We start from the raw sequence: 27,856 nt of genomic DNA, 5'->3' as shown, positions 1-27,856 counted from the left end.
GGGAACCATTTTGGGGAGAAGAGTGTTAAAAAATGGGATTTGGGGAGCTTTGAATTCGTGTTTTACAGCAGAGGCTGGAAGGTGTTACCCTCACTGTCAGAAATTTGCAGAAATGAAGCAGAAATTAGGGGAAAAACTGCCTTTTTTGGGAAAAAAATGCTTTATTAAACACCTGAATCTGTTACAGGGGTGTAACATGGAGCATCTTTTATGCTGGGCACAGGCACGCTCCTCAAGCATTCTACCTGTTGAAAATTAAGGAGTCTGCCTAAAAATCCATGTGTTTTCCATAATAAATTAAAACTAAAAAGGTGAAGAAGGGTCTTCAGCCATTGGCAAAGTTAGCAAAAAAAGAGGTTGTTTTAAAAAGAGGAATTTTCAGCACTGAAAGCGATGAAAGAAGCTTTACCCTCCCAAAAAAAGTGCTACAACAGGGACAAAAAAAGGGGAAGGGAGAGGAAATTATTTCTTTATTTATGTATTGAAAAAATATATTTAGGAGAAAAGGTTATTAAAAATCAGGTGGAGATGTTAATTTTTCATAAATTTCAACACAGAAAGGGGTAAAAAGCATCTTCTTCCCCCTCCCCAAAGGTGGTTACCATAGGGACAAAAATGATAAATAAATAAATATATTTTAAAATATAATTAAAAATTGGACGGAGAAGTTGATTTTACGTAATTTTCAGCCCAGAAAGTCATAAAAGCAGCTTTGCCTTCCACCCCCCCAGGTGCTTTTCAGGTGGTTATAACAGTGACAAAAATGGAAAAATTAGGAACATCCTTCTACTTTTTTAATCATAAAAAATATTTTTGAAAAAACCACAGGGTAAAAACTGAGTGGAGATCAAGATTTTTTTCAGTGGGAACCACAAAACCTCTCCAATTCCTGGTGTCCTCAGCAGGTTTTTGGGCTGTTTTCAGCACGTGTGACAGGATTTCCCAGCAAAATGCTAAGAAATAGGATAAATATTGCTGATTTAGGGGATTTACTCCTTGAACTTGATGTCTTTGGACATAGTCTTCACAAAAAAAAGCCTAAAGAAGAGGGATTATGGCATTTAAAACTGCGAGAAACTCTCCCAGAGCTAATGCTGGCAGAGGATTTCCTTCCAAAAGAAGAAAAAAACCCCAGAAATATCAGACTCGAACCCCAAAAATGTAATACCTGGAAATATTGTACCCAAACCCCAGAAATGTAATACCCAAACCCAAATATATCATGCCCAGCTCGAACAGCACCTCAAAAATATCAGCTTTACCCAGGAGCCTTGTAAAAACACAGGGATTTTTTACTATTTGCTATTTATTTCCTATTTTCTAAATCTCATTTTAATTTTTTTTATTGGATTTTTTCTTAATCTTTAAAAAATTTTGACCTTTTTATGTACTCCACTTTTTAAACATATTTTTAAGAACACCTGTAACATAATTTTAGAACTGTTGTAGTGTTTTAACATCTTTTAATGTGCTTCCTACATTTTAAAACGTTTGAGGTTTTTATCTGTTTGTAAACATATTGTTTACATTTTCCCACATTTTAAATACATTATTTTTAAACATATTTTCATTTTTATATCTTTAAATGTATGTTTTTACATTTTGAAACTTTTACTTTTGCCGACGTATTTGTAAACATACTTTGAACACGTTTTTACATTTTTATATATTTTTACATATTTTAACATATTTTTAACATATTTAAACATGCTTTAACGTATTTTTAACAGTTTACGTAATTATTTTTATGATCTACATTATTTTTTACCTTTCTTTTACTCTTTTCTCTACATTTTTTAACATGTATTTTGTACTTTTTCTTTTTTTATTTTCCTTTTTCTCCCCCTGCAACTCTTTTTGGACATATTCCAGAGTGAAAAAAAACCCCAAAACTGCATTTTTTTCAATACCTACAACTTTCATACCCAAATATCTCCCCTTATTTCCCCATTTTCCCACTGCCTTTTCCCTGCTGCCTTTTCCCTCCTTTCCCATCCCCACCTGCTCCCCCTAAAGCCCATTTTTGGCTCCATTTTTGCCTTCTTCCCTGTCCACCTGCAAATCCCTCCATCCCAGCATCATCTCACCCCTTTTTCCACAGACTTGGAGTTATTTTTGCTTGTTTTTTATTCTTTTCTTTAGTCCAAGGTGAGGTAATGGCTTCGAGGTAAAAGCCCCAGAGGAAGCTTTTTTTTTTTTTTTTTGGGTAAGAGCTCAATTAGTTGCAGACTTGGCTGGAAATATTCAACTTGGCAGGATTTCGGGGCAGGATGCAAAAAGGGCTTTGGAATCCTGGTAAATGAGTGTGATGAGAGGGGAAAAAAAAGGGAAAAGATCAGAGAAAAAGCCACTTTTCCCCCCCCAGAACTATAATTTTCAAGGGAGACAACAGGAAAAAAAAAGGGGAGAAAGAGGAGGAGGTTGGGAAGATATTCAGTGGCACAGCTGGAACATCCCAAAATCTGCTGACATTTTGGTTTTAGGTGGAAGATGAGGGGGGGAAAAAGGAAAATCCAAACTGCTGAGGTTGGAAGGGGAAGGGAAGCCCAAATTTCACTCATTTCTTTGGCACCAGGGAAGGGAAGAAGGACAGAAATCAAAGTGGCTGCTCAGTTGGGAGAGTTGGAAATTAAATAGTGCTGGGTGAATTTGCAGGTGCTGGAGCCAAACTTTGGAGTTATGAACAATAAAGGAGATTGGAGAGGAAAAAAAAAAAAGTGAGGGAAAAAAGCGACAGCAAAAGGTCAGGCAGGAGATATTAAAGGCAAATATTTTAAAAGCAAAAGGTGTTGTGGTTTTGGTCCAACTTGGGTTTACAAAGCTTTATATATATATATAAAAATATATATAATAATGAATAACATAATAATTTATGCAGATGAGCATTTTGATATATTAATGATCAGAAAGAAATCTAGAGGCATATCAGACAAATAAATAAAAAATACCTATAAGCACATTTCTGTATAAATAAACACAGAAATAAATATGGAAGTATATCAGACAAATAATATGTATTATTTATATGGAAATCTACACAGAAATGAAGAAACATTATACAAATATAGACAATATATAATTACATATAGACACAGAAATAAGTACATATAAGTCTATTAGACAATAAATAAATGATAAATCTAATATTTAGTGAGAACCAGACCTTTGTTTTGCTCCCCACCTCGAGGGAGGATTGAACATTTACTGGTGAAAATAAGCAAATACTTATTTCTTACAAATTTTGGCAGCAAAGCAGGTGAAAGAACCACTTTGCATTAATTCTCTGCTGAGATTTTTGGTTAAAACCACTGAATTTGGGGCACTGCTGATGCGTTTGAACCCCTATTGCTTCACATTCCCACTGGATTTTTTTTTTTTTTAACGGAATGTCGTGAGGATAACACAAAGCTTGGACCTGTCTGAAGCCTGGCAGCAGATCATTCAGGTTTTTTTTTTTAATGATATTGTCAGTTTTAAGGGAAAATTTCCCCTAGGTAGGTGTTATCCTGTACCAGAGGGCGGCAGTTTTGGGGTGACGCTGGAAGCGCGTGCAGGGATTTGCAGGAGCTCTGGCAAGGGCACATCTCACATCCTACAGACCCAAAATAATGCCAGATTTTAAAACAAGCACAAAGTTTGTTGTCAGGATTCCTGGGATGTCAGCAATCCTGGGCAGCATCTGGGCTAAAAATAGGTGATTTGCACGCGGGCACCAAAAAAAAAGGTTGATTTTTTTTTTTTTTGGCCGCCTTCTCGCAGCGCCAAGATGAGTCATTGCTGGGCTTGGCGAGTTGGAAGAGGCTCGCCTAATTTTGGGATAAAGTTGAAAATGAATGTGTCTAGACAGTAATACCTGCTTTGAAAAAAACTCCTGGCAAAGCTGCGGCGCCGATTTAATCTGGGGCTCGTGCGAAACATCCCTCCCGAAATCGCTCCACGCGGGAAGGATGGCGGCGCTTTTTCCTCCTGTATTTTCCCCAAGTGGAAAAGTGGGGAAAAAAACATGGTAAAACCTAAACCTGCTCTTTCCAGGCCGAGATGAGAAGTAGATATATATATATTTTACCTCCCCCATGCCATCCTGCTCCGAACCCCGTCCCGGCGCCGCCGCCTCCCGATTCTCCAAAATCCCGCGCGGGAGGTCGCAAAACTCGGCGGAAAAGCACAACAAACACTATATATATTTTATTTTCTTCCTTTTTTTTTTTTTCCCCTCTCCCCTTCCCAGATGACAGCCACAGCCCAGCAGCCCACCAAGGCACAGCCCGTGCATCTCGCCACGCCGGCGGCCGCCGCCAACACTCCGGTGCCGGCCACGGGCGGAGACCCCCAGGCGCAGCTGGAGGCCGACAAGAGGGCTGTCTACAGGTGATGCAAGCTAATTGCAGCGTGCATTCATTAATTAAGGCATTAATTAATGCAGGCTAATGAATGGCTCGCTGTTGTAATGCGTGGCTGTTGCGCCGATTCGGCGATGCATTAATTAATGCGCGGTTACCCCATCGATCCTTGGATCCATTCGTTGTTATAATGCTTTATTAATCTGTTCTTCTAATGCATTAATTAGCATTAGAAGGGGGGAATTAGCAATTAGCTCTTTTTTTTGCAATAATACCTATTGGTCATAACTCATGGTGGTGGAGCTCCTTCCTGTACTTCATTTTGCAGCATCTCTCCCCGCCTTGAAAATACTCACCCTCAAAAAAACCCCCAGATTAGCCTTTTTAGGGGGCAAAGCTGTCTGATTTGGGGTTGAATAAGTAATAAAGTCTCATATTAACCTGAAATATGCAGTTTGTGCATCCATATGGGATGGGCAAGGGATGGATGACTCCTTCAGTCCCCTTTTTGTGTCACTTTGGGGATAATAATATATAATATTGTAATATATGCAGTAATGTGATCGTATAATTGCTGTAAGTAATATTCTAATTATGTAAATAGTATAATTATATAAGTAATATATAATGATATAAGGGAGATGTGATTATTTACAATATTAGAACAGTAATGATGTAACAATAACTATATTTTAATATAATTAGAATTAGGATTTAAGGTTAAAGATTAACCCCCTGTCAGTGGCCAGGGCTGTGGTGGCTTGTGAACAGAAAAAAAAAGCAGCTTGGAGTTGAAGGAATTAAAATATTTGTACTCCAAATATTCAAATATTACAAGGCTGAAAGGTCTGAAAAGGCAGTTGAAAGTGTGGAATAAACTCACTCCTTCCCAGGAAAATGCAAAAGATTGTTCAACACGATTCTCCCAGTGTTGAAAATCATTTTCTCAAAGCAAAAAAAGCTGTTTGAGGGCAAAACCACCTTCTCTTTGCCCTTTCAGGAGGAGTTTTGTTGAAGCATTCATGGGATAAGGAAAACAAAAAAAACCCAAGCCACCTTTGAGTTTTCACAGCCTAAATTTGAACATCAGAAACATGCAAAAAATACCTTGTGGGAGTCATTTCCCACCTAGAAAAATGGGGGAAAATTTGTTGCCTGGTCCCATGTGTGGACTCATTGCCCAGACTGGGATGCTTATTTTTGGGTTCCAGCCAAATGAGCCCCCAGATAAATTTTTATCCCTAAAATGAACCTTTTTTGATGAATATTCCCCTCTCCAGCGGTTAGTATGGATGATGAGTATGTCATTAGCTATCAAATGCACACAAGGATTTTCTCAGCCCTCCTTCCCCCCCAAAAAATGGATTTTTGTCACTTTTCAATAATTGCACCCAGGCAGAAGGAATCAGCTGTGTCTGTTGATCAACCTGGAGGGAAATTGCTGGCAAAATGTGATGGGAAATATAAAAAACCATGGACAAGTCACCCCACCGGGTTTTATGCTCTAGCAGGAGGTTTATCACCCATTAAAAAAACAGAAAAAAGGGAAAAAAAAAAGAATCTTCCCCCTCCCTGCTTGGTGTGGGAACAGCTTGGCCAAGGCTGGTCCAGCAGTGTCACTTCTCTGCAGTTTTTTCCCAGCTAAAATGTTTTCTTGACTTCATGCAACAGTGGGCCTGGGACTTCCCAGTGGATTTTTGGACCTGAAAAAAATGATGCTTCTGAAGGGAAATGATGCTTAAACCACCCGAGCACCGCAAATTGGATTTTTCCAAGTGGGAAATGGCTGAGTTTCTTTGCATTAAGTTTATTTTTTTTCTTTTTCTTTTTCTTTTTTTTTTTTTTTTCTTTTTTGAGGGGGAAAGGGGTGAGAAAAAACCCCAAAATTCCTGTTGTGATGTGCCCACAGTGCCACTGGCTCGAGCCTGGCTGAAGATGGGAAATTAGGCCATTAGAGGAATTCATTCCTCTTTATTAGCCCGTGTCGAATCCTTTTTATTAGTGGCTGCAAACGACCTCTCTCCTGCAGGAAAATGTCAGGGCTGGTTCAGCCCTTTCATTTGGAGGATTCCCTGGAAAAAAAAAAACCACAACACAGGTGGTTTTTTTTTTTGCAAGACTATATCCAGCAAAAGCAGATTTTTCCATCCCAAAACTCTCCTTCATGCCATAAGGGTGGTTTTCCACCTGTGCAATGCCAGGAGTGAGGAAAATCCTTCTGTTTCCCCTGTGCATCCTGGATATCCATCTGTTCCCCCCACTGCAGGTTTCATAGCAGGGGGGTGCTCCAGATCTCAATTTTTATACCACAACCTCCACCTGCAAACCCCTGTGCTGGGCCGGCCTTTCCTCTGCCTGGCGTGGCCACGGAAAGGCTGGAAATGGAGAAAATAGTGGTTGGGATTGGGGTTTTCCCCATGCAAAAAATGAAAAAAAACCTCACAGAAATGCAACAATTCAGCACGTGGCTCATGGCAAACCCCCAAATTCCAGCAGTCCTTGCCTCTGTGCTCAGAGTGCCCTCAGTGCTCTTCCTTAACCCATCCCTGGGGGTTTGGCCCCCCTGGTTTCCCCTTATTGTATTTTACTATTTTGTCATTTTATTATTTTGCTTAATGTTTATTTTGTTTAGTGTTTTCATTTATTATTTCGTTTCATTTAATTTTATTTATTGATAGATTTGATCGGGTCGGACTCTACTTTGCTTTGCTTTATTTTGCCTTAAATTTTTAGTTTAGTTTAGTTTAGTTGCAGCTGAAAAGCCAACCATTCTCCCCTCAGCCGTGTGCCTCCCCCTCCTCCTCCTCTCCAGCTCCAGAACATTCCTGGGGGTCCACAGCAGCACTGCCCCCATTATTAATGCTGAAGAGCACGGGGCGATGCCGGCCTTAATCCCCCCTTGATCGATGCAACCCCTCAAAGCAAAGGGGCTACAAATTGCTCGGGGGCTGCAATCCCCTTCCGCCCTCCCCAAACCCCCGTGCTTGGGGTAATTCCGTGCCTTTGCTCCTAATTGATGGAGTGGCCCTGGAAATGGGAGCAGGCACCTGCTGCAGTGCCACTGGTTCATAAGTCCCAATAATTCAAGCCGCCGCCTGGAATTTGCCTTTCATATCCCCCGGCTAAGCCCCGGCGGGGCTGCTGAAATTATGAAATGATTTCCCCCCCTCGCCGTTCTCCGCTCCAGCCTCAGTGAATCTTGCATTAAACCAGGATCAGGACAGATTAAACTATAATATGCTGTGGTATTAACGGCTGCAAATGAAGACTTAGCCGGGGGGTTTAACCCCTTCGCCTGACTCCGGCTCAAAAAGGCTGTCAGGAAGGGAGTCGTGATCATCATTTGGGACATCTTTTGGAGATAAAATGATGGAGCCCATCCCATTGTGCTGGGATGACTGGAGTGCTGTGGGAGACCATTTCTGCAGCACTGTTTTGCATTTCTGCCCTGAAAGACTCCGTGGAACTTTTTTACTTTAATTTGCACTGCTGGAGAGGCTCACTGGAGCTTGGATTAACCCACAGTCTGCATCCCCCTACTCTCCACATGCTTTGGTGCTGTATGTGTATTTGCATTTTATATTGCATCAGTTCAGCATCATTATTGGAGAGAATCGTGGATTTCAAGAAGAACTATAAATCTTTGTTTTCAAGAGTCCTCTCATGGTAAGAAAGAATTGGGATTTGACCCACCTGTGTGGACTTGACAGAAGTGCAGAGACCTCTTGGTGGAGGGGCAACCCAAAGCAGCGTTGGTCCATAGGATGCTGCAGGCATGTAGGAGTCCCCATCCATCATGTCCAACAAACAAAGGTGATTTGAGGTAAAATGTTACCATCAAAGAGCAGGATGCCTTTCCATCCTTGAAATGCAAAGCAGATGGCTCCAAGACATCCACTTTTTTGTCTGTGGTAAAACATGTAGGAAATGCCAACTTTGGTGCAGAGATGGAAAACACCAAGACATTGGGAGGAGTCATTGCTTGATGGAGGAGATGGTGAATTTTGCCATTTTTAAGCTTTGTTGTTGTTGTTGTTGCAAAAGGTCTAGAGGGAGCACTTCCAGCATGGCTTGGCAGCGAGGTTTGCACCACCAGGTTCTTACAAGCTGGGAGGGGAAGGATGGATGGGTGGATGGATGGATGGATGGATGGATGGATGATGTGGGGTAAAGATGGACATGTGACCTAAAATAGTGGTCATTATGGGGGTCTCCTCTGTCCTCTGCAGGCACCCACTGTTCCCGCTGCTGACGTTGCTCTTTGAGAAGTGCGAGCAGGCGACGCAGGGCTCTGAGTGCATCACCTCAGCCAGCTTCGATGTCGACATCGAGAACTTTGTCCACCAGCAGGAGCAGGAGCACAAGCCCTTCTTCAGTGATGACCCCGAGCTGGACAACCTGGTAGAGGCAGCTGAGGCTTGGCAGATGGTTTTTGGGGGGGGGTGGCAAGAATGTGGAGGGTGAGGAACAAATTAAGATCTACCCCCATGTCTTTGGGCTCTGTAGTGTTGGTTCTCTTGGCAATGTTCTACATAGACCTTGTGACACCTTCTCCAGTACCTTCTCTGAGACCTTTTCCAGAAGATCCCCTGTGAGAACAAACCCCTAGCCCATTTTTGGCTTCCCACGCTAACTCCATGAGGTCAACGAGGTTGCTGGAAACAGCCAAAATCACTGGATGGTTTGTGCCCCAAAACTTACAATCTCTGTAGGAATCCCTGCTCTTCAGTGCAACATGCAATAGCATCAGCGTTCTTGTCTGGCACCACCTTGTTCCAAGTGTGATGGCCGGCTGTTTCCTAGAAGCAGGGCAAAGGGAGAGCTTTTTCCATAAGGTATCAATGATTTGGGACACACTGGATCAGTTTCGATGACTTCCCTGTCACTGCAACCCCAATTTCCTACTGTACCCATTGCTGCTGGAAGGTGCCTCAGAAGACTGTGCTTGGGGTGGAGCCTCTGTCTTGTGCAGACCTCAGGAAGCATCCCTGAATCCCATTATTTTGTCCAGAAGGCATCCATGTGTGGTCTCCATGGCAAGTGTGGGTAGACAGGTGCATGGCAACATCCTGATGCTCTGCAAGCAAATTGTCAAGGCCTTAAGGGGCAATTTTACCCACCTGTGATGATGTGAAGAGCAAAACACCTTCCCTGGGTGTTGGTGTATCCCCTGGGAGATGCAGAAGAGGGATTTCCATCCCAGAAATGAAGCAAAATCAGGCAACTCAAAGGCAGCTTTTTCTAAGTATTACAGATATCAAGAAGGTGATTTTGGATGATGATCTGTCACAAAGGGAAGAAGAAAGGGCAAAGCTCATCTAGGTGCAAGTACTACTGCTTTCCTAAAAAATGCAAGAGGTGGTTTCAAGATGGAGTAAAATCCCACACGTTTTGTGCCCGATTTCAGCTTGTGGAGGAGATTTTTGCAACATCCCTAAACCAAGAGTCCATGGAATGCCCTCCAAAAAATTTGCAGGCCGTGCAAAACCCCTTTACATGTTACTAAAACGATTTTGCAATAACCTGTAGTCAAGAACAGAAATCACTGTAGGACAAGCAATCAAAAAAAACCCCAAACTAACCCATGTTTTGGATTATTTCAGTTTTGGGACTAAACGTGCATCTGATGCTGTGATACATCAACAAAACCCCATTGCATTAAAATAGCTAAAAATGAGTGTAATGATCTAGCAGGAGGAGAGAAATGGAGCCAGGTGAAGCAAAAAAAAATCCTAAAGTTTTGGGGAAGGAAAACCTATTTCTACACATATCAAGGTGAAACACCTTCAGCAAATAGTGCAGCAAATGTGTCCACACTGGTTATTTTCACTGGGTTTTTTTGTGGTTTCTTAAAAAACCCCACACAGTAATCATGTTCTTTGGGCATATTTGGAGCAACTCTTGCTGCCAAGGTGAAATCTGACCACGGGCAGTTGCACTGATCCCATGTATAACCTTGCTGCACTCAATATGTTCATATTCATATTTATCTATAGCTGCATCTTTCTGTATCTGTAGCTGTATCTGTGTCTCTGTGTATGTGGGTTTGCCCTATTTCTAGTACATATTTGTATGTATACGTTCTACCCAACACCCAGAACTCCTCCAAAAGCCATCCAGGTTGCTCAGTGTGGAACACCTGCATCAAGACAGGGGAGACCTTTAACATGATGCTGAAGAAGCACCGTTCCTGTTGGTGGGAGGCACTGGCTGAAGGGAATTATGGCTGAAAAAGTGCTCAAAACTCAACATTTCCACCTGTTCTTGAGCTGGCACTTCTCCCCTGTTTACATTGTCCTTCTCTCCTTTGTTGTTTTTTCAGTGTTGGGTGGCTTTTTTTTTTTTGAGGCCACCGATTCGCCGGAAAGCGGCGACGGCAAAGCGGGGATGAAAAGGCCAGTGGCATTAGCTATCATTAGAATAAGAGTCATGTATTCCTCACCGCCAAGATGCACATAATTAGAAATTAGAAAAAGGTCAGATCTCACCATTATCAACTCAATCAGCTGCCGAGTGCCACACAGTCAATTAATTCAGCATCTGTATTTTTTACAACCCCGCGCACGTCCGCCGTCCGACTGTAACTCTTTATCCGGACAGATATACGGCGCAGCGGAGCAGGGACATAAAATGAGACCCTAAGCAAATGAGCTGAGATAATTGAGAGATTTATTTTTTATACATATATGTGTCAGGTCTTCCTGCCTTTGCCCTTGAATATTGACTTTCATGGCCGCTGAGCCCTGGGAGGACGCGGGAAAGCCGGGGCACGGCACCTCTGCCTCGCGCTCTGCCTGTGCCAGCTGCAGAGGAAGGGGGGGAAAAAAGCAGGAAAAGAGAGCAAAAAAAACCCCCCAAAAAATAATCTTTTCATCCACAACCCATCATCCCTGTTGTTCACCAACCAAAAATCCACTTTCTCCGTGGCGGAGCCACCGCTGGAGTTTGGCCCTGGAATTTTTCAGGATGTTTCCCGACCGTGGCGACTTGCAGTTTGTAAAGATGACCACTAAAATTTGCAAGTTAAAAACACCCTTTGAAATGCAAAGACGCTTTGTTACATAAAACGGGATTTATTGCCCCGGAGTGAATAGCTGAAATTTTATATATTATGCAAGATTTCAAACAGCAGCTATAAAACTTAAGGTTTCAGCTCGGCGAGAGGAATGTTTTATGTGTAAATTTTTTAAGGTTTATGGGGTACGTTTTAATGAGGCCCAGGCTTTGCACCAGCAACAGCTCACGGCTGAGTTGCAGCCCCGTAATCTTGTTAGAAGAAGTGGCCTCTGGAGAATAACCAAACACTTTTCAACATGCAGGGTTTTGGCTTGGCCTTTTTTTTTTTGGGAGGGGAGGGAGGCAAGGGAAGCAATTCCCATGAAGGCAGTGGTGAATTTGGTGATTTTTTTTTTTTTCCCTCTTTGGAATTTCATTGATGGAGAATGAAAAGAAATGCAGATGTGCAGACAGATGGGCTCCGGGATGGGTTTTGGGCAAGAATATTGATTTTTTTTTTTTTTGGTGTGCCGAGAAAGGAAATTAATTTGTTTCTACCACGGGGATCAGTTCCACTGATTTTGGGGTGAGAATATTGATTTTTTGGGTGGTTTTTTTCCCTGAGGAAAAGCATTATTTTAACTTTGCTGTTGTGTAGATGGTGAAGGCGATCCAGGTGCTGCGCATCCACCTCCTGGAGCTGGAGAAGGTCAATGAGTTGTGCAAGGACTTTTGCAACCGCTACATCACCTGCCTCAAAACCAAGATGCACAGTGACAACCTACTCAGGAATGACCTGGGGGGGCCCTACTCCCCCAACCCCTCCTCCATCAGCCTCCACCCCCAGGTAACTCCTTCAAATTCCTCTCCTCTCCATCGTTGCACCTTGGCCAAGTTGGACCAACAAGGCTTCAGAGCTACTGTACAATAGTTGTGGCCTCCTCAAAATCCATCCCCAATAATGAAAAAAACCCCCCCTGTATCTTGCTCATATATCAAGTGATGCTGTGGTTGATTTTTTTCTTTATTTTAATTATTTTTATGACCTTTTTCTTTCGTGGGTTTGGCAGAGCTGCAACCCACAATGGTTTTGTGGCCCTGCAGAAAGGAGAGTGGAGGACTTCTGCTAAACTGCAGAATGCTGCAGCAATGAAATGTGAGGGGAAGGAAGCCATGTATGGGAATATCAACAAGAAATCAGCATTTTTTTTCATGAAAAAATAGTATTTATTGGCAGGAGGGGCAGAAACACTGTAATTTTCTTCACTGCTTCTCTCTCCCTATTTGTTTCAAGGCAGCTCAACAGATTTTTGGGTCTCAGATAACCTTTTTTGGCTTCACTGCTCTTTTTCTGGGGCCTCAGCACATCTTCTTTAAGTTCTCCCCCAGCATGGTCAACATTCCCTTCGCTTCTTTTTCACGTAATTTGGGTTTTAGCTGGGAGAAGAAAACATTTGGTGCCTCAAGCATAGTGGAAGAGTACAGGGAAATGTTCTATTTCTGAGAATTGCAAAAATATCAACTGAAGTGGCCAAACCAAGCTGCACCTTGGTGGCTTTTGGGGCAAAATAAGGGGTTGTAACTTTAATATTTGGAAAAGAACTTGCCTATGGGTTGGGGTTTTCACATGCATCTGCACTGCAGGGAATAAATCTTGGCTGGTTGCATCCCAAATAACTTGATATACTGCATGTCCCTAGGGGATTTGTCTGTCTCAGACACTCAGTTTTTGGGGGTAGAAAAATGAGAAATTTAGGGTTGTACCATCCCACCAGGAATAACTGCAGCCAACCCAAAATAACCCAGGCAGCTCCTGGGGTTCTCCCTAAAAAGGAGGCAGGTGGTGGGGGCTTTTTAGGGCTTTTCAGGGCATTTCAAGGTGGTAGAAAGGAAAAATAAATAGCATTTTTAGTAGCTCAGCTCCGGGTGCCTACAGAGTTTGAAGCTCCCAGCACTATGAAGGAAAAGCCCCCCAGAAAAGTTCCATTTCTTATTTGGGTTCCCTGAAAGCACCAAACCACTTAATCATTGATCTAAAAAACCCCATCCTCACTCTATTTTCTAATAATCCCCAGAAATGGACTTATTATCCCTTCGCTGCTTTATGGTAGCATTCCTTATGATCAAAATTAGCAAGACACTTGCATAAAAGAGAACAATAATTGCTCAACGAGCATCTCGTTTGTAATTTATTAGTTTCTATTATTGTGCATTGCCATGGCAACAGCTCACATCCCGGGTGATGAGAGAGATGTTAGATAGGAGCCGACGAAGCTCCCGGTCCCAGCAAATGGAGATGCACGTTTTTTATCAGTAATTTTCATGAAAATAATAAGTGAGGGAGTTAATGAGATGGAAAGCCGTCCTGTGGCTATTGTGGGTTTTTTTTTTTCTTCCCCCCCCCCTCTCCTTTCCTCTTTTTTTTTTTTTTTTTTTTTCCCCTCCAAAGTGTTGATCTAATTAGAATGCATCGGTCAGGAAAAGTAATGAGGATTTAGCGCCTCACAAAGAGGTGGGGATCATATCAGAAAATTAGCACAAGTCTTTGGGAAAATAATCAGGCCCATGGAGAGGTACCAGGCTGTCTCTGATTCCTGCAAACCCGGAGCCGCTGACGTTTCCCTTCCGGGCAAGAATTGAAAGTTGAGGAATTCAAGTGAGGATTTGAAAGCAGTTGCTGAATAAATGGGAACACACCCAGGAAAGACCCAACTGGAGGGCAGATGTTCACTCAACAGACTAAGGGGTTTTCAGCAGGCAACAGGAGCTGAAATATTCCCAGTGAGCCACTGTCTCATCTGGTCCTTGGATGGGGACGAGATGCTGTTGACAATACAATGGCAAATATTTTCTAAGTATCCAACTAAGAAACATCAACTTTAAACTCATTGAGGATACTTGAGTTTGCATGGAAAAGGCTTAAAAAAACAGGGTGGAAATACTCTGTGTCCCTCAGTTGAGTTTGAAGGGCTGAGGATGCTCCAGAGAGCTGAAAATTCATGGGATCAGTGTTTAAAAAATGGCAAGTGGGATGATTTCTCTAATTTCTAAAAAATGGCAAGGGATGATTTCTCTAATTATCTACCTATTTGTCTCATGCTGAGGGAAGGTGCAAGAGCAAATGGGCCATTAATTTAGGATTTTAAAAAAAAAAGTCTAAATAAAATGCAATTAATATCAATGAATGAGGTTTCTCAGCAAATAGGTTTTGTTGGGGTTTGGGAGGAGTGACAACCATTTTGTGAGGAGATACACCAAGTTTACCATGAAAGTGAAATATTCTGTGGTTTTTCCAAGTTTTTACGACAGGACAGAATGCTTAAAAAAATATGGATACACAATAACAACAGCAATGTCAAACAAAAATGGGAAAACAATGTCTGGAGCTGTCAAAATGTCATCACAGCACCATCGCTGTTGGATTTCCCTGGTGTATCCCAAAAAGCCCTTGGCCTGGTGTTATTTGTGCTTTCTAAGATTGAAAAGAGAGGGAAGAATTTCTGGAATTGCAAAAAATGCTTGGAGATGATGGAATATGAGAGAACACTCAAACAAGTGTTTGACTCTTGCTTAAATCTTCTTGTGTCACCAAATCTAGAGAGGATCCCTGGTGTTGGCCAAGTTTAGGTGATGAGTTAGGGGTTTTCCCATGTGATGCACCTTCCCTGAACCTTCATTACCTTACAGATGTTTTTCTACCCTATTTTCTCCATTGCTTTCTCATTTTGTACTTTGCTTTGTTTTGTGGAGGAGTTGTAGCCTCTGTGCCCTGCAAGTCCACCAAGCGATTCCCCTTCTGCCAATTTTGATTTTTTTTTTTCACTTGGCTTCATTCCTCTCCCTTGAGTCCATATCAGGCCATTTTTAATCCCCTCCCTTCATTTAATAAATATTTTTTTAATAAATATTTTTTCTGACAAGGGTGGGACAGGGGAGGTGCTTCTTTCATGGTGGAGTCCTCTCTTAACCAATTAACCCAATGCTTAAAGTCAGTCCAACTTCCCTTTGACATCAAGTAGTCCTCACTTCTCTCCACTTGTAAGAAAAAATCTACCACAAAGCCAATCCCATCAGAGCCCTCAGCACTGCTGGGGGACATTTAAATTGAACCCAAATTTTGCATTTTTCAGCTCTTGTTTCACATTGGCAGTGCTTAAACGGGCATTTTCAGGACAGCACTTCTGCTCCTCCGATTCCTTCACCACAGAATCGTGGAATGGTTTGGGTTGGAAGGGACCTTAAAGTTCATCTCATTCCAACCCCCTGCCATGGGCAGGGCCACCTTCCACTAGCCCAGGTTGCTGGTGGTTGGAGGCTGACGGGTTAGTAAAACTCCATGCAGTGCTTCTCTATATAGATCTTAATTTATCCAAGTTTTCCCCGTGGACAAACCTGGATTCCTCTGTTATTTAAAGCCAACTCTTTTCTCATCTCCATCCACCCATCCATTCATGAAGGAACCTTATGAATCACCTTACTTGAGTCTGAGTTTGGCCAGCTCTTCCTCAGCAAACCCATGGGTTTCTTTTCTCTCCAACTGATCCCAATTTCCCCCAGCACAAGTAATTTGCATAAAGTTAGGATGAAGCACAAAAATAAATGTCTGTGGTGTAAAGCACAAGGGGAAGAGCAGCAGCTCAATAGCACTGAATTTTAGCACTTACTTACACTTGGGCACTTGGACATTTACCTTATTGAAAAAAAAGGATATTTTTTTGTGCCAGGTCTTTTTCTTCACCAAAGTGACTTTTGATTCGGAGAAATCATGTTTTGCCATTGGTCAGTGCTGAGATGTGGATCTGCAGAGACCCCTAGTGATGCATTTTTCTCACACTCAGGTTTCAAAATTGCTGAAAACGTTTCAGCTTGAGGGTGGGGAGGCCCTGGCACAGGTTGCCCAGAGAAGCTGTGGCTGCCCCAGCCCTGGAAGTGTCCAAGGCCAGGTTGGACAGGGCTTGGAGCAACCTGGGCTAGTGGAAGGTGTCCCTGCCCATGGCAGGGGTTTGGAATAAGATGGTCTTGAAGGTCCCTTCCCACCCAACCCATTCTAGAATTCCATGAACTTCTTTGAGTCTCAAAATATGAAATATTTTCCACTGCAGCAAAACTACCAAATGTAGTAGAATTTGGCTGACATTTGCAATCTGAGGCAATTAGAATGCAAAACCTATTTTTTTAAATCTTCTTGGAGATATCTATCTGTACTTATTTTAAGGCAGAGCCTCCACTTCCATTGGGTCCCCTTGGTTTCACAGTTCTGATGCAGAAACACCATAAATTTCTGTCATGTCTTTTTCTAATAACTACCAATATTCTGCCTTTTTGGACACCACTGAGATGGTGTTTTGGGACAGTTTTCCTCTACACCACAAAAAAAAATGCGATTTTTGTCATCATAAAACCCTGTTGAAAATGGCTTTGACCTCTCTGTCTGAACACAGCAGTTTCTTTCTTCCAATTTTGTGATACTCCAAATGATTTCTTACCGATGCACTTCCAAAAATGGTCTTCCAGATGCCCTTCTTTGGGAAGAATAGTGGAAAAACAAGGCAGAAGAGGGAAGCTAGAGGTCTTCAGGCTGTTCCAAATCTCTGGTTGACCTTGGCTGTAACTGGCTGCTTTTTGAGGTTCTCCTGGACCACCCTTGGTTTTCTATGAATATTTCCACCGTGTTTGTTAGTTAGATGCTTAGCAAGAGCCAAGTCCAAGTGTGTGCAAAAGAGATGCTGAGAAATCCTCAGTTTTCAAACTGAAAACCACGTCCCCCAAAAGACTGGAGGTGGGGAAGGGACACTAAAAAAAAGTACAAGTATTTTATGGTCATGTTTGCTTTTTTTAAAATTAATTCAGCTATGAGAAGGGATGTCTGGGAGGTGAATGAAAAATTCACAGCAATTGCAGGCAAAATTCCAGAGAAATAATATTCAGATCATCAACAGAGAGGACAAAAATAACATGTAGCAGAGGTGTTGGGTCCAAAGTTTTGGGCTTGGCATGGCAGGGAAAATGCAGTAAGGGGGTTTTAATGGGAAAAGCATGAAGTTTATTGAGAACCATTGCACAGGCAAAGTGGTGGTGACTGATAGGGAAAAAGCTGGATGAATGTGATGGGGAAAAGGAGGAAAAAGGAACAGACCTCACATTTCCCCCCCCCCCCAGCAATGGGAAATGCATCAGTGTGGACACAGAGTGCCCAAACTCCCTGTGGGATGATGCACCCAGGGCTTGATGGAAAATTCATTGGTTGGTGTGTTCAGATTCCCATCCCTGCAGTTCTGTTGAGTGGAGAAAAGGAGCTGCAGCTTCTGGTCTATCCCGATTCTTTTATTCCCTTTCATTTTTCCTTATGGGAACCAGTGGCTGCATAAAGAAGGTGAGTGTGGGGAAGATGCTAAGTGGGAGCCTGGCAGAGCATAAATCCTTATTTTTCCATCTCTTTCTTGCGACAAACTGAAAAATCCCCTTTTCCTGCACTGTTAGACGGCAGGAATATAAAAAGAGCAACAGGGCAAAGTTCTCGTGCGGGGACAAATGTAACCTTTCGTGTTAAAATTCATGGATTTCATAATTTTTTTTTTTTTCTTCCCCCTGCAGGAGATGCTGCAGAGCTCTCCAGCAGCCCTGCCACCCGCCTCCAACCCACCGCCGGGCATCGTGGTGCCCGCGGCCGCGCTGCCACCGGGCAACCTGGCCATGAGCACCGGCAGTGGCTCGCCCGCCGTGCCAGGTAGGGGCCACGGGGAAGGCTGGGTGGGCAGGTAGGAATTTGGGGGGGTTGTCTCAGTTTGGAGTTGGCTCCCCACGGAGTCCCCGAACCACAGCGAACGTCACTCCCACCCCCTTTCTGGGCAAAGGAGAGAGGGAAGGAAAAGGAAAAAACCAAACAGAGAACCAAGAGCAACAGAATCAAAACAGTATATATATATATTTACACTTATTTACAGTTATAAAAACACTATGTATCTATAAGAAAGAGAATCCCAACCCCCAAAGTCCCCAAACCACACCGAATGTCTCCCCCCACCCTCCACCCTCTTTCTGGGCAAAGGAGAGAGGGAAGGAAAAGAAAAAAAAAAACAAACAGAGAACCCAGAGCAACAGAATCAAAACAGTATATATATATTTACACTTATTTACAGTTATAAAAACACTATATACATATAAGAAAGAGAACCCCAACCCCAAAGTCCCCGAACCACAGTGAAAGTCTCCCCCCACCCTCCACCCTCTTTCTGGGCAAAGGAGAGAGGGAAGGAAAAGAAAAAAAAAACAAACAGAGAACCCAGAGCAACAGAATCAAACGAGTATATATATATATTTACACTTATTTACAGTTATAAAACCACTATATACATGTAAGAAAGAGAACCCCAACCCTCAAAGTCCCCGAACCACACCGAATGTCTCCCCCCACCCTCCACCCTCTTTCTGGGCAAAGGAGAGAGGGAAGGAAAAGAAAAAAAAAAACAAACAGGGAACCCAGAGCAACAGAATCAAAACAGTATATATATATATATTTACACTTATTTACAGTTATAAAACCACTATATACATATAAAAAAGAGAATCCCAACCCCCAAAGTCCCCGAACCACAGCGAATGTCTCCCCCCACCACCACCCTCTTTCTGGGCAAAGGAGAGAGGGAAGGAAAAGAAAAAAAAACCCAACAGAGAACCCAGAGCAACCGAATCAAAACAGTATATATATATTTACACTTATTTACAGTTATAAAAATACTATATACATATAAGAAAGAGAACCCCAACCCCAAAGTCCCTGAACCACAGCGAATGTCTCCCCCACCACCACCCCCTTTCTGGGCAAAGGAGAGAGGGAAGGAAAAGAAAAAAAAAACAGAGAACCCAGAGCAACAGAATCAAACCAGTATATATATATTTACACTTATTTACAGTTATAAAAACACTGTATACTTATAAGAAAGAGAACCCCAACCCCAAAGTCCCCGAACCACAGTGAAAGTCTCCCCCCACCCTCCACCCTCTTTCTGGGCAAAGGAGAGAGGGAAGGAAAAGAAAAAAAAAAACAAACAGAGAACCAAGAGCAACAGAATCAAACCAGTATATATATATATATTTACACTTATTTACAGTTATAAAACCACTATATACATATAAGAAAGAGAACCCCAACCCCCAAAGTCCCCGAACCACACCAAATGTCTCCCCCACCCTCCACCCTCTTTCTGGGCAAAGGAGAGAGGGAAGGAAAAGAAAAAACAAACCAGAGAACCCAGAGCAACAGAATCAAAACAGTATATATATATATATATTTACACTTATTTACAGTTGTAAAAACACTATATACATGTAAGAAAGAGAACTTCAACCCCCAAAACCAAAAATGGAGGGGAAAAAAACCTCAACAAACCAGATATATGCAGATATACACAGCTGATAGAGAACTAGCAAACTAAGAGTCTTAATGCTTCCCTTGAGAAAGCAGAAAGCCACTCCACCAAGACCTCTGCTCCTGGATTCAGGAAAACAACAGGCCACAGCAGGCCTCAGTCCCAGATAAACAACTGTTTTCAAGTCCAGCAGAAGAGAATAAGGCAGACTCTCCTCTCTCCTTATTTATACTCTTGCTTATGTAAAAAATCGGTGTACTGGTGTAAAGGCAAACCAGCAGGGGAAATGAACCCAACTCAAACGAGAGATTATAAGTCAGAATAACAATTTAATAAAATAATGCAATAAGTACGATCATACAGACAAACAACTGGTTTTAACTCACAAAACCCAAATGTATAACCCAGCACCCTGGGGCATGAACAGAGTGGTGTTCTTTGGGCCCCCTGAGTCCAAAGCAAAAGGAGAGGGGAAAACCTGTTGGTGAGAGTGGTGATTGCAGTCCAGTCGAGAGTGGTGGTTGCAGTCCAGTCGAGAGTGGTGGTTGCAGTCTGGTTGAGAGTGATGGTCTGCAGTCTTCCTCTGGATCCCACAAGTGGTTAAAAAAGTCCCAAGACCCCAAGATTATCTATCCTCCAGTTCAGGCAGGAATGCTCAGTGCCTCCCTCAGGGTGGGGAGTTCCACACTGGGTGTGAGGACAGGAGCATCCTCCTGTCTTGCAGGTCTCTGAACACCCAGTTTACAGCCTGAGGAGTCAGGGCTGCTCTGGGCAGAGGGTGTAAATGGTCTGTTGATGACAGTTTCTGGGCAATGGCATGGAAGGCTCTAGAATACCCAGTTTTGGGTTACACCCATCCAGTGATGAACTGGTCCCAGCTGTTCTAACTGGGACAATCGGATGGAATACTGGGACGTGACCACTTCCCTGGTTTCGACCTGGTTACCAGGAAGGCCTAAGCTAAGAACCACTGCAGGGTTTCAGTGCCCCCACCAGTGTTCCTTCCCACAGGTGGAGCCCTGTACCAGCCCGTGACCATGGTGACGTCGCAGGGCCAGGTCCTCGCCCAAGCCATCGCCCCCGGTGCCCTGCAGATCCCCAACGCCCAGGTGAGACCTTCCCACCCCAGATCCCCCTTGTACCCAGTGCCTGGCACTGCATCAAGCAGTCCACCAGTTTCTCCACGAATTCACGGAATATGCTGAGTTGGAATTCGACCCTGGGAGTATCCTAAATTTTTAATTAGCAAGAAGCGTTGATTAAATCCATCTGCCAGGTGCCCTTGGGGTGCCTAATGAATTATGGCAATGATCTAAGTTGTTACAGCAATACTTATATTATTGTTATTAAATACTGCAATACATAATATGTAACAATGCACATAATATTATATTGTGCAATATAATAATGATAATATAAAACAATATCTGATATAATGTATAATAAAACAGATTCCATTCTATTCTATATGCTATATTATATATTGTAAATTATATATTCTGTATTAATTGTGTACTATATATTATAGGATAGGATGGGATGGGAAAGGATAGGATGGGATAGGATAGATGTTATTGCTGATATATTATATCAGCAGTATTGATATATACTGTGATCTGGGATCACTGGCATTGCCTGTCCAGCACAGCTATCACAGCATGTGAGAAAGGCTCATTTTTTTTTCTTTTCTTCCTGGATTTGGATATATTTTTTAACCATTTGCTTTGGTTTTAGTCCAGTTTTGGTTTGGTTTTTTGATTTTCTTTTTGGCATTGCAGTGAACTATGCAGGGTTTCCCTGCATTCCTGCAATAAGACAACGAGTTCTTCCTAACCTCCATTCCCCAGGAATTTGAGGGGAAAAAACCCATCCATTCCTGCTGTGCTGCTTCCCAGGGGCAGAGCAGCACAGATCCACCCCCATTTTTTCTGAGATGCTCCATTTTAGTTGCAGGAGCCTCTTGCAGAACAATCAATAAATGGTACTTTGGAAAGGGGTGGCACCTCCCTGGCAGGTTTTATTGCCTGTGCAATGCTTTAAAAAAATTTCCTTCTTTAGTATCTCTCCATCACAGGTTTAAATCTTGCAGCAAAACCCTCTGTGGTGGGAAAAACACGTGCACAGGGAATATTGGGGCAGGGAGAGAGCCCTGGACAAGCACCTCCGGATGCTCTTCCTGTGCTGCCAGCATGATTTATTCAGCTGGAGCCCAGGGGAATCACAGGGACCTGCTGGCCTGATGTTTAATTCATCCAGGAGAAGTGTTTTGATGAAGAGGTGGAAGGAAAAAAAAAAATCTCTTTTTAACTCAAGTGCTTAGATTTCCGTTCGGTTCCTGCCTCCTCATTAAAACTTCTCTTGCAGCAAGATGCTTATTTTTAATTTTGGGGGAGGGAAAAAGCAAATTTTGGCTCAATGGACATCTTCTTTCTCATGGTGGGAAAGAGCATCTTTCTTGTGGTGGGAATCAGCTGGATGAGAACCCTGGATTTGCAAGGGGTCAGTGAGTGGCAGGGTTTTAACTTTCGGTTGAGAAAATCATCTTTTTATGAGGTTTGGGTTTATTTTCCACTGATTTTTTGAGGTAAAAGTGTTTTCCTCTTAAATCACACATTGAGATTGGTTGTGGCTTCATCACCACAGTCCCCAACCGTGCCATTGTCCCTTGCAAAGCATTAACAAAAAAGTGGGGATAAAAAATACAGACCCTGGGAGAAAATGTGCATTTAATGCACATGATATTGTGCAATATAATAATAATATAAAACAATATCTGATATAATGTATAATAAAACATATTCCATTCTATTCTATATGCTATATTATATATTGTAAATTTTATATTCTCTATTAATTGTGTACTATATATTATAGGATAGATAGGATTTAATGAACATTTGGTGGAGGGAGAAATGGGTTTTAGATGCTCCCTGTAAGTGCTGGTTTTTTTACACTTATCCCACCTCCAATCTGGGTTGGCTTTGCTCATTTCTTTGTTGGTTTTGCTCATTTTTTGGGTCGGTTTTGCTCATTTTTTGGGTTGCCAATTGCCACTTCCAACCAGTTCTGCCCCCATTCCTCTCCCCTGGCAGGTGAACCTGGATCTCACCTCCCTCCTTGACGGTGAGGACAAGAAGTCCAAGAACAAACGGGGCGTCCTGCCCAAACACGCCACCAACATCATGCGCTCATGGCTCTTCCAGCATCTCATGGTGAGCACCAAAACACCCTGCAAGCTGGGGGGGGGGGGGGGGGAGCAAAAAAAAGCCCCAAAATGTTCAATTCCAGGTGGTGGTTTGTCTGAATCTGTATTCAGAGGCACAAAGTGGCTTTGCTTGTATTTTCGTAGTATTTCGGGCATGAGCGTTTTCACTGCAGGTGAGAAAAATATTCCCTCAAGGCATGAAGAAGGGAACAAAACTAGAAGGGGACTTCCCTGAACTTTTGTAGATGGATAATAGAGTGGTTTTTTGCAGTTAACAGCTCCAGAATACCCTTTCCTAGCAGGCTGAAATGTGAAAGCTACCTCACAGGTCAAAATCAGTCAAAATGCAGAATTGCAAAATCATCCCATTTTTGGGGATTGGAGATGGAGGTAGGCTTAGATGCAAGCTGGATATTTTCATGCAAGAAGAACTCTCTCCCCTCAGCAGGGCTGGGAGAAAGGCAAAATGCTAAAAATCCCTTTTTCCTGCATAATTCAGCCAAGAAATCACTTGGAAGCTGGTTGCAAAGATTTGCTCTCCAGGAAAGGTGGGAGATCCCCAAAGCATCAGCAATGCAGAAAACAGCAGCTCCAAGGAGCAACTTTTGGAAAAACCTCAGCCAGGACGTGGAGCAGCAGCAGGTTGGGGACTTCCCAGCCTTTTTTTTTTTTTTTTGAATGGGAAATTTTGGATTTACTGGATTGAGGACAGGAGTGTCGCAGCTTTGGGCTGCCATCCCCAGCTGGGTCATTTCTGGAGGGCAGAGCTGCAGGTTTGCAAACACAAAAAGGATTTAGAAGACCAGAAGCTGAGAAACCATTTTCTGCCAGGTGCCAGGAGAACCCCATGGTTTGAGATTTCCAAAGCAGGATTGAAAAAAACTAAAAGAAATTCTCCTACTGGGAGGTGTTGGACCTTTGCTCTCAGCTTGGTCAGAAGAAACTTGGGCTTTTCCATGGGATTTCTCCATCTGGCATCATGGATAATGTGTTTTTTAACCAAAGAACATCTATGCTCATCATCTTATTGGATGCACCAGCAGGAAGAAAGAATTCTGGGAATGATAGACCAAAAATGGGGATACTTCTGCCAAAAAAAGGAGCCTTTTTTAACCACTGAGGCTCTGGTGGAACGTGAGGCTCCAGTGTGCACTGACTTTGGGTGGTTTTGTCAAGGAAATCCCACTGGTTTGGGGGTGACATCTGGAAAATGAGTCACTGCAATCAACACTGTCACTGGCTGGAGGCTCCAAAAAATGGGGTTGGTTTGATAATTTCATTTTTGGGGTTGGAAAGGAGGGTTTCAGCACAGCTGGGAGGATGTTGCTGAAGCTTTGAGTGCTGGTGGTCTCCCAGTGCAGATGTCTCAGAGTGTTTTATTGGTGCCTCTGACAATAAGTGCTGTGGGTCTTGGGTTTTGAAGCCCAAATCCCACCTTTACCAACAACAGTCGTTAGAAAATTGCTAAAATTTAAAAAAAAAAAAAAAAGACCATTTTCCTTGAAGGAAAAGCCTTTGATGGAAAGCCTTGGAAAAGCCCTCAGGACACCAGGGAAATCTTGATGCTCTTGGATGCCATCCTTCAACCATGCATCTTGCAAATGCAAGAACCCACCAAATTTAGGGTGGGAAAATTAAAAAAAAAAAAAAAAAGGCGGGTTTTCATTATATTTTTCACTCAGGCCCGCTGGTTTGCATGCAGGGATGTCATCTTGCTGCCCCATCCCTCTTTTTTTCCAGCACCCCTACCCCACAGAGGATGAGAAGAGGCAAATTGCTGCCCAAACCAACCTGACCCTCTTGCAAGTCAACAACTGGTGAGTGCAGTGGTGGCCTCTTTGTTGGCTTTAGGACTTTTTCCACACTATTTTGGTGCTGTGTACTGCTTTTTTGGGGGTAACTTGGGTGTTAGGGCCGATTTTTGGGGTGTCCTACGTAGGGTCAAGAGTGGGACTCAGTGGTCCTCCATGATCCTGATAAGTCCCTCCCAACTCGGCATAATCTACAATTCTGTGATTTCTGGGAGACAAGATCGGTTGTGTTCAGTGCAGCCGTTGCTTTGTGAGGTCTCAGTGCCCTCTCCTGGCAAATCCAGTGTGTAGCAGCACCTTCCCACTCAGCTGGAAAAATCAATGCAGTGGCATAATGGAATAGAATCAACCCCCCCAAGATTTCTGAACCACGAAGGTACTTTTGGAAAGGTTTTATATTGCAACTCATTGCTTTGCCCCGATGTCTGTTGTTTTAACTCAGTGCTGGTGGAAGGACTCACGTTTACTCCAGTGTTCTCCCTTTTCCTTGGAAAGGTTCATCAATGCCCGGAGGCGCATCCTGCAGCCCATGCTCGATGCCAGCAACCCGGATCCTGCCCCCAAAGCCAAGAAAATCAAATCTCAGCACCGGCCCACGCAGAGGTTCTGGCCCAACTCCATCGCTGCCGGGGTCCTGCAGCAGCAGGGTGGCAATTCAGGGACAAATCCTGACGGTAAGGACAGACCCCAGTGCCCCCTGCCCTTCCAGGAGGGAGTGGCCATGCATTAAGTGATGGCCTTAATTAGTAATTAAGGAGTTTTAGAGCCCTTTATCACACTGTGGGGAAAAACGTGTGGCCCATGCAAGAAGTTCCTTCCAGTTGGCCGTGGCATGGCACTGGTAATGGGGCACTGCCATCCCCTTGGCACAGGAGCAGCCCTCAGCAATCACCTACTTGGGATTTGGGATGTCTCCTGAGGTGCTGGGAAGGGGGGAAAGGGGGAAATAGGGAGAGGGGAAGGGAGGGGAGAGGAGAGGAGAGGAGAGATGGAGAGATGGAGAGATGGAGAGATGGAATGAGAAGGCAGATGAGACTAAATGGGAAGAGAGAAGATGAAGAGAATAGATGATGAAAATGAAGAGAAGAATAGAGAAGATTAAGGTCATATGACAGATGAGACAAGGCAGGAAGAGGGATGAACAGAGAACAGACAAGGAAAATGAAGAGAAGAGGAAGAGGTGAAGAGAGCAGAGATGAGCATAGACCAGGCAAGAAGAGAAGGAAATGTGGGAATTAAGAGAAGATAAAGACAAGATCTGCCCAACCAATTTGGGCATCTACTTGCTCAGAAGTGAAGGTCTTTTGTCATTTAACAATGATACATTAGCTGGAAAAATTAAGGGTTGGACACTGGGGAGTGACTGGTGTGAGTGGGACACTCTACAGGGTGCTCCTTGAGCTTTTCACTTGGTTTATTCTTGGTTTATGCACTTTTTTGTCCTTTCTGTATTAGCTGGGGAATCCTTATTTCTTTATTTTTTTACACTTCAGGCTCGCTCAGCATGGACAACCTCCAACCCCTCTCATCAGCCACAGCCACCATGGCCATGCAGCAGGCCATGCTGGCAGCCCACGAGGACTCCCTGGACGGCACTGAGGAAGAGGAGGAGGATGAGGAGGACGAGGATGAGATGGAGGAGGAGGAGGAAGAGGAGGAAGAGCTCGAGGAAGAGCCCGGTGGCCTCCCAGCAGCACCCGGCGCTGACCTTGGCTTGGACCACAGTGACTCGCTGGAATAGCTCCTCCTGCACCCTCCCCAAATCACTTGACACCACCGGACACAAAACTCCCCCCCCCCAACTTCAAAATGCCAAAAAAAAAAAAAAAGGCAAGAACAAAAAAAATTTCGGGAGAGAGAAGCAAACTGGCAGCGCCGGCGGCTGCCCCGGCTGCCCACGGGAGCGCGGGCACCACCCCGCCGGCGCCTGGAAGTGAAGGACACATGTTTACAAAAGGCACATATTGTGGCCAAAATTAATCTTTTATTTCAGGTTTTTTGTTGTTGTTTTTTTTTTTTCCCTTTTTTTTTTCCCCTTTCATTTCTTTGGTAAGCAGAAGCGTTTTTAGGGAACGGCGTTTTCCCCGCGCGACGCTCGGGATGCCGCCGGGCGAGGGCGGGTTTTTCCACCGCGGGTTTTCCACCCCCGTCCATCCCTTGGATTTCTTGGAGCGAAGGAAAAACCACACCGACCCCGGGACTTGATGCTTTTTGGGTTTTTTTCCCCCAAAAAGGTTATTCACAGGCATAAATATCAGCACGGAGGGGGAAGAAAAGCAACCGGCGAGTGCAAGTTCTGCTGGATCTGAGGAGGGTTTGGTGCTCAACCCTCTGGATCGCCCAAACCTCCCCACTTTGCCCCCGATGCTGCGGCTGTTTGGTGACTCCGGACACAACTTTCTGGAAAAGGGAGGAAGTTCCTCCAAATCCTTTAATTTATGTGCTAAAAACCCCGTTGAATCTGGAAAAAAAAACCCCAACTCACCCCATTCTCGTCCTTAAGGGACGCAGAGATGGGGCAAAGGCTGCCAGGAGTGAAACTTTTCCAAGGAGCTTTGGCACTGATTCAGGAAAAAAAAAGGGGAAAAAGATGAGTTTAAAAAAAATGCAAGATTTCACCCAAAATTGAATGGCGACCCCCCCGCCCCGGATTCGCATGGGTGGAAGGAATCTCAATATTGTTGCTTGAAAGATGGTTTCTCCCTGGAATTGTCCCTCCACGTGGGAAAATGGTGGAGTTTTAGCACCATGGGGGGAGGGCAACTGCCAAAAACCCTGAATTTGTTTGTTTGTTTGTTTTTTAATTTTTCAATGCTAACAAAAGGGTGTATTTCGCCTTAAAATGTGGCATGGGAGGAAACGCGAAAGCAAACCAGGGCAAAAATAAAGGAATTTTCTTCTGCAGGTTCCTGCTGTAAACGTTGGATTCTATAAGCGGGATAATTCTCTTTGTGGCTTTTTGCCCATATTGTCCTTTTTTTTTTTTTTTTTTTTTTTTTTTGGCTCTTGGAGGGTTGATAAAAAAACCCAAACAGGAGCCAGGGAAAAAAACACGAGTGATGCAATAGGCAGAAAAGCCTATTTTTCAATACTGATCTGGCGTGAATGTAATCTGTAATTTCATAAAGGATTCAT

At 43.4% G+C, this 27,856-nt stretch overlaps 1 protein-coding gene across 2 annotated transcripts in view; it reads left to right on the top strand.

Moving 5' to 3' along the window:
* PKNOX2 (PBX/knotted 1 homeobox 2) overlaps positions 1-27,625 on the top strand; it is an 87,506-nt gene extending 59,881 nt beyond the window's left edge. For both annotated transcript variants that reach the window (XM_032709632.1, XM_032709633.1), the window contains 9 exons: positions 4,229-4,368; positions 8,570-8,741; positions 11,995-12,183; positions 17,931-18,063; positions 20,717-20,814; positions 22,798-22,917; positions 24,651-24,727; positions 25,217-25,395; positions 26,215-27,625. In XM_032709632.1, the coding sequence (XP_032565523.1) occupies positions 4,229-4,368; positions 8,570-8,741; positions 11,995-12,183; positions 17,931-18,063; positions 20,717-20,814; positions 22,798-22,917; positions 24,651-24,727; positions 25,217-25,395; positions 26,215-26,462 (1,356 nt within the window). In that variant the 3' untranslated portion in view covers positions 26,463-27,625. The remainder of the gene's footprint in view (positions 1-4,228; positions 4,369-8,569; positions 8,742-11,994; positions 12,184-17,930; positions 18,064-20,716; positions 20,815-22,797; positions 22,918-24,650; positions 24,728-25,216; positions 25,396-26,214) is intronic.
* The last annotated feature ends 231 nt before the right edge of the window (positions 27,626-27,856 follow it).

This window comes from Chiroxiphia lanceolata, chromosome 23 (genome assembly GCF_009829145.1).
Source record: "Chiroxiphia lanceolata isolate bChiLan1 chromosome 23, bChiLan1.pri, whole genome shotgun sequence".
Taxonomy (NCBI): domain Eukaryota; kingdom Metazoa; phylum Chordata; class Aves; order Passeriformes; family Pipridae; genus Chiroxiphia; species Chiroxiphia lanceolata.
The sequence above is the reverse complement of the archived record's forward strand: the minus strand, read 5'-3'. Positions and strand labels throughout refer to the sequence as shown.